Source organism: Sinocyclocheilus grahami, unplaced genomic scaffold, assembly GCF_001515645.1.
Source record: "Sinocyclocheilus grahami isolate Dianchi unplaced genomic scaffold, SAMN03320097.WGS_v1.1 scaffold36.1, whole genome shotgun sequence".
Lineage (NCBI taxonomy): Eukaryota > Metazoa > Chordata > Actinopteri > Cypriniformes > Cyprinidae > Sinocyclocheilus > Sinocyclocheilus grahami.
The window spans coordinates 1,287,956-1,298,975 of NW_015505215.1; the positions used below are offsets into that span (position 1 = coordinate 1,287,956).

General features: G+C 37.5%; 1 protein-coding gene across 1 annotated transcript in view; it reads left to right on the top strand.

The window, feature by feature from the left end:
- LOC107581543 (rap guanine nucleotide exchange factor 5-like) overlaps positions 1-11,020 on the top strand; it is a 46,703-nt gene that overhangs the window by 31,420 nt on the left and 4,263 nt on the right. Inside the window, exons 5-13 of the mRNA XM_016267122.1 lie at positions 2,894-2,924; positions 4,995-5,073; positions 5,265-5,414; positions 6,401-6,498; positions 7,441-7,557; positions 8,653-8,831; positions 9,111-9,201; positions 9,410-9,460; positions 9,713-9,800. Coding sequence (XP_016122608.1) covers positions 2,894-2,924; positions 4,995-5,073; positions 5,265-5,414; positions 6,401-6,498; positions 7,441-7,557; positions 8,653-8,831; positions 9,111-9,201; positions 9,410-9,460; positions 9,713-9,800 — 884 coding nt within the window. The remainder of the gene's footprint in view (positions 1-2,893; positions 2,925-4,994; positions 5,074-5,264; positions 5,415-6,400; positions 6,499-7,440; positions 7,558-8,652; positions 8,832-9,110; positions 9,202-9,409; positions 9,461-9,712; positions 9,801-11,020) is intronic.

Genomic DNA, 11,020 nt, shown 5'->3' on the forward strand with positions numbered 1-11,020 from the left:
TAAAAACAAATTGAGAGCCAGAAAAAGACAGAGTGATGCTCTATAAACTCCCATCTACATTTTGAATAAATCATGCTGGAGGAGTTTTTATCCATGCAACCCTTTTTCCAGCCCAACTTGACATGGTTTTCCTCGACTTCCTCCCTTTGTGTGTTCCCTGGGAGACATGATGAGAAATAGAGTAACAGAGAGATGATAGCGGAGTGAAATGATGTTACACAGAAGCTCTGTTGTATGTGATTCTCATCTTACAGTGTGTTGACAGTTGAAACCCTCATCAGTCAGTCCCAGATGACAGAGATTCTGCTGTGGGTGATAACTGAGCTTTAATTTGTTGAAAAGGATTTAGAAGACTTTGGCTTCTTTTGAATTTCTCTCAACAGAAATTAACCGAAAAAAGCCGATACGTTGAAAGATCTACAAAATGCACACCATTTTACATCAGAAGGCAAGGACACACAATCTTTGACAGCGATAATGACAGAATTTAGCACCAAGTTCTGACTTTGCCCAAGGGAATAAGCCACAGTATAAACAATTATTCAAACTGAGATGCATGTGTCCTTTCAAATTTTTTTTACTTTTTTTTATTTAATGCAGCTTCAATAATTCCAAAATTAATATTATAATTATATTATATATTGAAATTTTAAAAAAATCGTTTTTTTGTTAATTTATTTTAGAGCTGCCATTTTTCAATAAAAATGTATGCTACTCACCGGCTGTCAGCTTATGTCTTATTATATATCTTATTATACTAATATATATATATTATAGCTTATAAATTAATTTTATATGATATTTTATATTTGTCTATTTTAGAGCTGATTGCTGCCAGGTTTAGTTATTGATTGTATTGTAATACTATTCAATGATTTTAGCAAATGGCTGCAATATAACAAAGAGTGAAAAATTTAAGGGGGTCTGAATACTTTCCGTACCCACTGTATATATATATATATATATATATATATATATATATACACACACACGATAATCTAATATAATAATTATTGTTGTAATTTTTTTTATTATACTCTAATTCATTGCAATACACTACAAAGTTTTTTTTTGTTTTTTTTTTCTTCTTTGGTCATGTCTTTCTGAAGCCTGGACAGCCATCTTTATACAGTAACTACAGTTTTTGCACTTTTTTGGTGCATAAATCATCAACTTTATTAACACAGAATTTGGAAATGGGCTTTGTAATATTCAGATCAGTCTGATCCGGATTGAGCAGAATGAATGAATTCCACCAGGTCAAAGAGCTTAGCATATGAGCTCTTATCCAGAATTTCTGTTTAGTAAGCAGAAGTCCTGGCGTTGACCTCTCGGCTATACATCACACGCCTACTGGTGCTTCATGAAAGGCCAATGATTAATTAGAGAGGCATCAGATGGGGAATATGGAAACTATAAAGCTCCCGCCGATTGCCCGTTTTTATCAGGCTGTTTAATCAGAATGAGGTGTGCATGGATGAGGACGTTGTGCGCTTTCATTTAGATGAGGCAATCAGTAAATCACATTGTGTCAGACTTTAATGTTAGCGCTGATGATTCAGGCCTGATCTGAATGAGAAAAGGCTTTTTACGACCGTTCCTCGCAGCGGGTGGGAGCAGGGCTCGACAGTGCGACCATTTCAGTTGCATTTGCGACTGAAAACTACTGCGTGCGACTATGAAATTTACTTTAGGAGCACCAGTGCGACTGACCCGATCATCATCATACTTGTGATTGCGCTCAGGGAAGCTTCAAAGCTTTCTACGTGTTTTTGCAGCGTCGAGTAATGTATCACAGACATATCTCACCAATCCTTCATAAGCAAAGTGTAGACAGGGTGTAAATAAGAGATTCATCACACAGTGTAGAGAGCTTCGTTGATTATAAATGTGAGCTCGCGATGAACTAAGATGATGAGTGACAGCTTTGAATGATTTTTAAGGGAGTTTGTAAATGTGATAACTGATTTAATACAATACAATTCAATAAACAAGAAGTTAATTTTAAGTTACTTACATTGTCTGACTATAACACTATTGTCTGATTTTGCTCTATTTCGTTGTATTTCGAAATATTTCGAAAATAGTTTAAAAACAAAGTCACAGCTCAGCCGCTGCGCATCTCCATTCAAACACAGCGGTGTTTCGTTTATGAACGAACAGTTTTTTTAAACGAATCTAGTGAGTAAGTGATTCATGATTACCCATTCATAAAGACAGTCACTCTTGAATGAATAAGCCGTTCGAATGAATCAATTGAATGAATGATTCAGTGATAAAAATCAGTGACTTGCCGCCACCTGCTGGCAGTTTTAGTTTCATTTTTAAAGTATCTTTTCAGTTATTTAAATCATTTAATATTTCTATATTCAAAATTTTATATTTAAAACATTAATATCATCATGGATTTATGGATTTAATTGCACTCATTCCACTTCTGAACCTCATTAAATGTCTGAAAGTACATCAAACAACACTTTTGTGTTCTTCTGTGCCACCTCTACAAATTATTTTTGTTAATACTGATTTCATTTGATTTTTAACTTGTTTCTTATTCTGTTGTTAAGCTTCTAAAATATAATTTAAGAATTTGACAAAAGATGACATACTTTTAATAAAGTTAGAGGAGTCAAATATTACCTCGTAATGGGAAGGCTACTTTTTGATAACATTTTGGATTATTGATTAGAAGGTGCTCCTAAAATTTTGAACGTGCTCCTAAATTTTTTAAGTTAGGAGCACAAGTGCTCCTAAAAAGAAAAGTAAGCGTCGAGCCCTGGGTGGGAGATGCCATCTTGCAGAATTGATATAATGGCACATTTATATTTCAAGTGATCCCTTTGGCTCATTCTTCTCTATTTCTTTCTGTCTTCCTACCCCTCTCATCTCTCAGCACGGTAGATGAATACTCTCCGCAAAGGAAGGTAAGAGTTAAGACCATCCGTTGTATTACCTGTACAGAATCTCAATGAAACTTTCTCAGTGTACTTTGAATTAACTCCTTGTGTCTTAAAGAGGCTATATCGGGGAAAACTTGTTCAGAAATCACTAGATTGACACTTCAGAGTCATTGTATTGACACTTGCACACGCTTGAGACTTTGTAATTTAAAAACAGGACATTTCAGGCTTCTGTCACTTCCATCATTCGACTTTGACAAAGAAAAACAAAAGAAAAAACAAACGCCATCCTAAAGTAACTTGCATGTTTCAACCACAGGTGGCGATAGAGAGCTTTTCCAAAATGGGCTTAAGAAATATTATAAAAATGTGAAATATGGGTCGGTTCACACCAAGGACAATAACTATAAAGTTTTAATTCCACACCACAACTATAATTATAACAACACAGAAGAACGATATAGTTGGCTAAAAAGCTCAAGCATTTAAAGTGGCTGATTTACCTATGAATCTTCTGCTGCTAGTAATTCATATTTTAGAATGAAAAATATTCCTCTTGTTCAGTGTTATTTTAGTATTATTTATATTCTGTCTTTATTAGTATTTATTAATATTTTAAATTAGCTTTTATTTTGATATTTTCAGTTTCAATTTTCAGTCCAAGTTGTACTTATTGTGTGCTTTTGTCATTTATTATTTTTAATATTTATATTTAACTTTATTTTTCAGTAATTATAGTCATTCGCATAGTTATATAGTATAGTAATTCACATGTTCGTTTCAAAAGTTCTAATTTTTATATTTTCATTTAATTTCAGCTGTATTTAAATTAATTAAATATCTCAGTTAATGTTTTCATAAATCATTAATGAGGTTTCATTGTTTTAGTTTTACTTAAAGCTGCAGTCCGTAAGTTTTGCCTCTTTGTCGCCATCTCTGTTTGAAAACCTGGAATTGCAGTTACTTGCGGAATTATCTTCCTTGTGTGTGTTGAACTCTGGCACGGCACCAGCAGATGAATCTAATGTTTTGAGGATGGAGTATGTGTGGCAGGCAGGCAGTCACCGCATCGGTGTGGATCCTATACTTAGTAATCACAGATTCTAGCCTACGTCTTGGAATATATGACCCAAATAACTGTATATTTCACTGTATATTATCATCTGAACAAGTAAGTAACAAGTCTGCCATGTTTGTTCTGACCAACTGAGAAAAAAAGCATTACAATATATCGTGCTACCAATGGTGATTAAATATCACATCAAACCGTGCAAATTATTATTGTTGTTATACTTTATTCTTAGATTATTAATGGTAACAACATCAGCATTGCGTGACTATGAGTATAGTGTGTGTGTGTGTAGATTTCAGTTTCTGTACAGTCTAATCTCTAATTGTTGTACCATTCGATTTTCATACTAAAGAAATTCTTTTAACCCAAAAAGCAAACTATGCTCCCTTCAAACTGGTTTTCTTTAGAATACAAATCTTGTGTAATCCCAGGCTATCTGTAATCAGAAGCACATTTAAAACTGGAATATAATTTAGTTTCATTCACGTGTGTTTCATATAATCCTTTCTGGATTTACAATCCGCCATCAAAATTATTTTTTGACATTTAATTATTCCAGCTGCTGTTAGAAAAGGCTATAAACGATCCGCCATCTGCAGGATCCTCACATGCGACAACCTAGTAGCCTGGACAACTTTTTTATGTTTACAGAAGTGACATAGTGCCATGCTCGAATTTCCCGCGAAAACCTACCAGTACCACTCAATTTAGAAAACATTATTATAAGCTAACTGTTGTTGTGAATTGGGCTAAAGTAAGGTGATAGTTTTGAAGACTGGCTGGTTATGTACTTGCTCAAATATTGATTTTGGATAATTTTTAACCAAAAAAAGTTATGGACTGTAGCTTTAACAATAACACTACTCATTTTCAAGACTGAGATGAAGTATCCTTCAAGTGCTGCGTGGATGCGTTGTACAGTGTCAGGCTTTCACCGTTGTGTGTGTGTGTGTGTGTGTGTCAGTGTGTGTATCTCTAATAAACAATAATATTCTCAATGCCACACATTTACTATCTTCCAGAATAAAGCTCTCTTCCACCAGCTGAGTCTGAAGGAGAACTGGCACCCTGTGAGAGGAGCTCAGAGGGAGAGGAAGGAAGGTAAGCTCATAAAATATTTCCTCATATTCCTCTCCTACACTCTCATAGCGTTCTGACTGCCTGCAGAGCTGCTGGAGACCCACGGCAGGTTGTTTATGAATAACAGCACATGAGAATCTTGCTTTATGGCATTTTTATGAGAATTGGTGGCTGATTCATGCAGCGCTGGGTGTGTGTGTGTTTCTCCTCAGTGCTGTGTCGTGTGTACGTGACCATAGACTCATACATGAGTGTGAGGACCCATAGCGAGGTGTCTGTGCAGGAACTGCTGAGCACTGTGGCTGAAAGGCTCGACTGTGCTGAAGACGACATGGTGTTGATGGCTGTCACGTATCCTGGAGGTCTGAACAAGCTCATTCAGCTGTCTATTTTCATATTGATTGACATCACTGCAGCTTTGTGTTTGTTTATGAGACATCCCTGTCTGCAGGGGTGCCATCATGCTTTTAAACAAGTCATTAGGGTACAACAGAGCTAAAAGCCTGTCTTAAAGGTGCTATATAGGTTCTAAAGCATAAAAAATACCATATGTTTGCAGATTTTTAGGAAACATGTTAAGTTCACATACTCGTTTCTCTGAAAAACAATGCTAAAGCCAGTTATTCTACTTTGAAATGTGCATTCTGTGTCAAAATGTCTGTTTTTGTTTTGGTCTGTGCGATTCCACCCACTGCCAATTTACCCAATAGTTTTTCAACACACTGGCGGAAAACACAGCGTATTGCATTTTTTCCTGTTACGTGTTCCCAATCTGGTAACCCGCATGAGTGTGGAGTCTGAGGACCGGGGACAGGAAAAGCAACCTTCTCCAATATTTTGAATTTGGACTGCATTATCCATTTCAACCGCTAGCTGTCAAAATTACATACTGCACCTTTAAGGATTATTTTTTTCTGATCACAGTGTATATGATTAATGAAATAATATATGTTTGTTATTTAAAATTGTCAAGCAACATACTTTGTGTAAAAATACATGGTAAAATTGATTACAAATTATAAAATATAAAGTCAAAATAATAAAGCTAGAGGGGCATCCACATTTGAGGCAACATTTCATTTTTCAAAATAACCACTTCAACAAATAATGAACCAATTTTTAGTGGTGCACCAGTTTGTTTACTCTTGGCATGACCAAGTATTTTGTAAGAACTCGCTTATTGTTTGACTTTTTCCTATTGACCAATTGGCTCTTGGGACTAAGTAAATTATTTCTAAATACATTTTTTGTTACCTGATTTCTGTTGTAGCTCACTGTTTACCCTTTTGATATTCCCTGACATTGACGCTTTCTCTCCATTGTTATTCCTCTCTCTCTCTTTCTCCAGAGAAGGTTCTGCTTCAGTCAGATCAGTGTGTGTTCTCGTCTTCACTCAGTGCCGCTGAGAGGCTGCACGTCTGCAGAAGAGACCTGACTGAGATCATGGTGAGAGTCAGAATGCAGTTCTCTGAACTGCTCTTAAAAGAAACCGGCTTTCCGCACCATTAGTTCAAGTCCACACACAACTGTAAAGACGCTGCATTCAAAACTTTTCTTTCACCAAGTTCCTGCCAGGATTTTATGCCGAAAACAAACTATTTGCAAGTACAAAAATAAACTTGAACAATATACAAAAAGTGATGTTTTATTAACAAGTTTCGGGAGGAGCGCGCACAGATAATTAACACGGCCAGTTCATCATCAGTAATTACACCATCTATCCAATCAGCTCAAGAGAGAACCTCTATAAATAATCAAAGCAGCCTTACCTCCATTATCTCCCGTCCTTAGCATCCCTCCACCACCCCGACTCCTCACCTTCAGCCCGTTCCTACCCCAGCACGGGAAGGAACACTCGGGGGAGCATTCTGGGTCCGGGCTTAATCCTGAACTCGGACCCCTCTCCCCGGCCAGGGGGAGGACCCCGGGCTCGAGAGTAATTACCGAGCTCGGAGCCCTCTCCCTGGACAGCACGCCAAATACGCATAAACTTTACTCGGTTCATTATAAGTAAGTGTGAACTCGTGAATAATGTGTTTGGTAACAAACCACACTAGTCAAGCATGCCAATAGTGTTACCTTCTCTTATGCTGGATCAAGTTGCAGGATATCCAATAGGTGTTGATTTGCAAATATGGGTAGTCAAATGTTAATATGCTTATGGTTGTAATGTCTGTGACAATTTGTGATTGACCCACTTTAGCTTAGTATTCATAAATGGTCTGGGTCAACCAGGAATGTGCATACATAGTACTGTATAAAAGAGCAAGTCAAATCCTGTTGTTCATGATATGGCCCCTTTAAATCCTACAAATAACAATGAACTTGCACTAAAGCGAACAGATTAATAATAATAATAATCAGGGTGTCTATCTTCTATTCTTCCAGAATCCCTTCACTGAGAACAGGCAGCAGCGCTCCGTAAAGATGCTGAGCATGAACACGTGGGATGTAGCCGTGTCGCTCACCAACTGTGACTGGAGTCTCTTTAGTATCGTGCATGAGGTAAAGTCTTCACATTTCAGACTGTGCAGCACTAGAGACCTAGAAAGGGTATCCATGAAATCCATGCAAACTAAAGTTTACATTTAAAATCAACCAATGAGGTAGTTGCAAAAGACTACGGCATTGAAGAACTCAAACACAGTTAGTTGCTTTATGTAGTTATGGGTGACATTTCTGTCCCTCAAAAAATCTGACATTTCTGTCCCTCCATCAAAAGTCCATTCATTTAAAACTTTGAGGTTTGTTTTCGTGGTGCTCAAGCAAGTACAGTTGAGCTTCTGCTTACTATATTTGTGTGCTTACATCTGTGTGTTGTGCAGTTTACATGTAAATGAAAAATAAAACAAATTAAATTTGTTCATCATATAAAGCGTTTATGTCTCTTGGATTAAATATTTTACCCAAAAATGTAAAAGCAATTTACACTCAGGCCATCCAAGATGTAGATGTAGAAGACAGATTTGGAGAAATTTAGCATTACATCACTTGATCACCAATGGATCATCTGCAGTGAATGGGTGCCGTCAGAACAAGAGGCTAAACCCGATAACAAAGCTAATAAAACATTACAATAATCCACAAGTATTCCACATGACTCCAGCCCATTAATTACTATCTTGTGACTTTTAAGAAACAAATCAAGTGATGTAATGCTAAATTTCTCCAAAGCTGTTACAATGAAGAAACAAACTAATCTACATCTTAGATGGCCTGAAGGTGAGTAAATTGTGTCAAATTTGGTCTTTATGAACTTTTTGAAGTTTCAAGGTTTTGGTTGAATGGAATTTCAATGGAGGGACTTTCAATGGAGGTACAGAGATCTCTCAGATTTCATAAAAAATATATTCATGTGTGTTTCAAAGATGAATGAAAGTCGTACGGGTTTGGAACAACATTGGAATGAGTAAACAATGACAGAATTAAAATTTTTTGGTGAACTATCCCGTGAAATTCAACATGACAATGATCATTTTAAGAACATGGCTGGCTTGTAATCAAACACACTCAATAGTCTTGATTTAATACGACTTCCAAAAAGAACCGCTAGCAATGTTCAACAACCTCAGAGCCATGTCATTTTTCCTTTCTCTGCAGCAAGAGCTGGTATACTTTACTCTGAGCCGAGACGCGAGCGCCGGTCACACGATGGCGCTGGAGCAGCTGTTGCAGCGCTGCAATGAGACTCAGCAGTGGGTGATGACCGAAGTGCTCCTGTGCCCAACCCTCTGCAAACGTGTGCAGCTCTTCAAGAAATTCATCAAAATTGCAGCACAGTAAGTGTACACTCACAAACACACACTCGCTGACTGAATAATGAACGACCATAGCCCATATCCAAGCACAAGAATATCATCAACTTTTTGACAACTCAAAACATCCTAGCAATCACATAGCAGCATGCTAAAACGCCCTCAGAACACTCTGACATTTTGGAAGCAAGTTTCTTCAGAAAACTGAAAAATCTGAGAATGTTAAATTATTTGTGGTTGTACTTCGTTCTACTCAAATATTTCAAATGATGAGCACGCTCATGTCGTCTTCCTTTCTTTTAGCTGTAAAGCACAGAGGAACCTGAACTCATTCTTTGCCATTATTATGGGACTGAACAGTCCTGCTGTCAGTCGACTCACTCAGACGTGGGAGGTAGGAAGACACCAACTCCAGTGCACAGAAATACATTACTATATATGTGGAAGTGGTAGTGTTGCAGTTTTTCAACATCAATCTTTATGACGAATTATGTTTTTAGAAGCAAGAAACTAGAGTCTATTGCAAACTCTGCGAAACTGGAACTGTGCAATGGCTTCAAATCTTCTGTTTTTTTAATTTTTTATTTCTGTCCTCATTTCAGAAAGTCCCTGGGAAGTTCAGGAAGTTGTTCTCCGAGCTGGAGAGCTTGACGGTAAGTGATTGTCTCATCACAATCTTAAGTTGCCTCCTGCTAGTTCACCTCCTGCTAGAGAATTTTGTGCTGTTTATGGCTCATTAGGACGTAATATATGAAGCCGTAATCATATCAGAGCCTCTGGCCTCCAGGGAGGAAACAGCAGGTGATGTTATAGAAGAAGAGATTTGAGACAAACCAGATGGTTTCAATTTAAAATAAAACAAACCCACAAATATGTACACATGAATGCTTTTTCATGACCCGCAGGACCCTTCTTTAAACCACAAAGCCTACAGAGATGCCTTCAGGAAGATGAAGTCTCCCAAGATCCCTTTCCTGCCTCTGCTTTTGAAAGGTTCAGAAAGCAAATTTAAGATTCACAACATACATGATATCATCAGATTATTAATAATCTGCATGTGACACCATGTCCTAACCAGCCAGAAGCTATTTATCTGTTCACACTGAACATGAAACTGCTGTTCAATATGAAGCAAGCACAGCCGTTCAAAAGATATTTGATGATTAAAGCTGCAATGTAACAGAAGTAGTCAGAGATTTTATTTTGTACTGTGATGCACATCCAAGTGAAAAAAAATAAAAAATGTAGGGCAGTGACTTATGTGGACAGCATGATTGGAGAAGTCTAGCATATGTCACCAAAGAGAAGTTTGTCATTTTCACTAAAGAAAATAAAAAATATATATCAATATATATACAGTATATCACAGAAGTGAGTACACCCCTCACATTTTTTTGTAAATATTTTATTATATCTTTTCATGTGACAACACTGAAGAAATTACACTTTGCTACAATGTAAAGTAGTGAGTGTACAGCTTGTATAACAGTGTACATTTGCTATCCTCTTAAAATAACTCAACATACAACCATTCATGTCTAAACTGCTGGCCACAAAAGTGAGTACACCCCTAAGTGAAAACGTCCAAATTGGGCCCAATTAGCCATTTTCTCTCCCCGGTGTCATGTGACTCATTAGTGTTACAAGGTCTCAGGTGTGAATGGGGAGCAGGTGTGTTAAATTGGGTGTTATTGCTCTCACTCTCTCATACTGGTCACTGGAAGTTCAACATGGCACCTCATGGCAAATAATTCAAGTCAAGTCAAGTCAAGTCTGCTTTATTGGCAATTCTTCCACATGTACAGCACATACACACAGATAATTGAAATTGCGTTACTCTCAGACCCTTGGGTGCATACAGATAACATAAATACAGATTAAATACAAAATACAACTATACAAAATACAAAATACAACTATACAAATATACAAATAAGGTAAAATCCTGAAGGGAGGGGAGAGAGGCACCAACGATCTTCTCAGCTGCTCTCACTATGCGTTGAAGTGTCTTGCGGCAGGACGCGTTGCAGGCGCCATACCACACAGTGATGCAGCTGGTCAGGATGCTCTCGATGGTGCCTCTGTAGAAGGGTCACATGATGGAGGCCGGGGCTCTGGCTCTTCTCAGTTTGCGGAGGAAGTATAGACGCTGCTGTGCTTCCTTGGCCAGTGCTGCGGTGTTGTCAGTCCAGGAGAGATCCTCTGTGATGTGC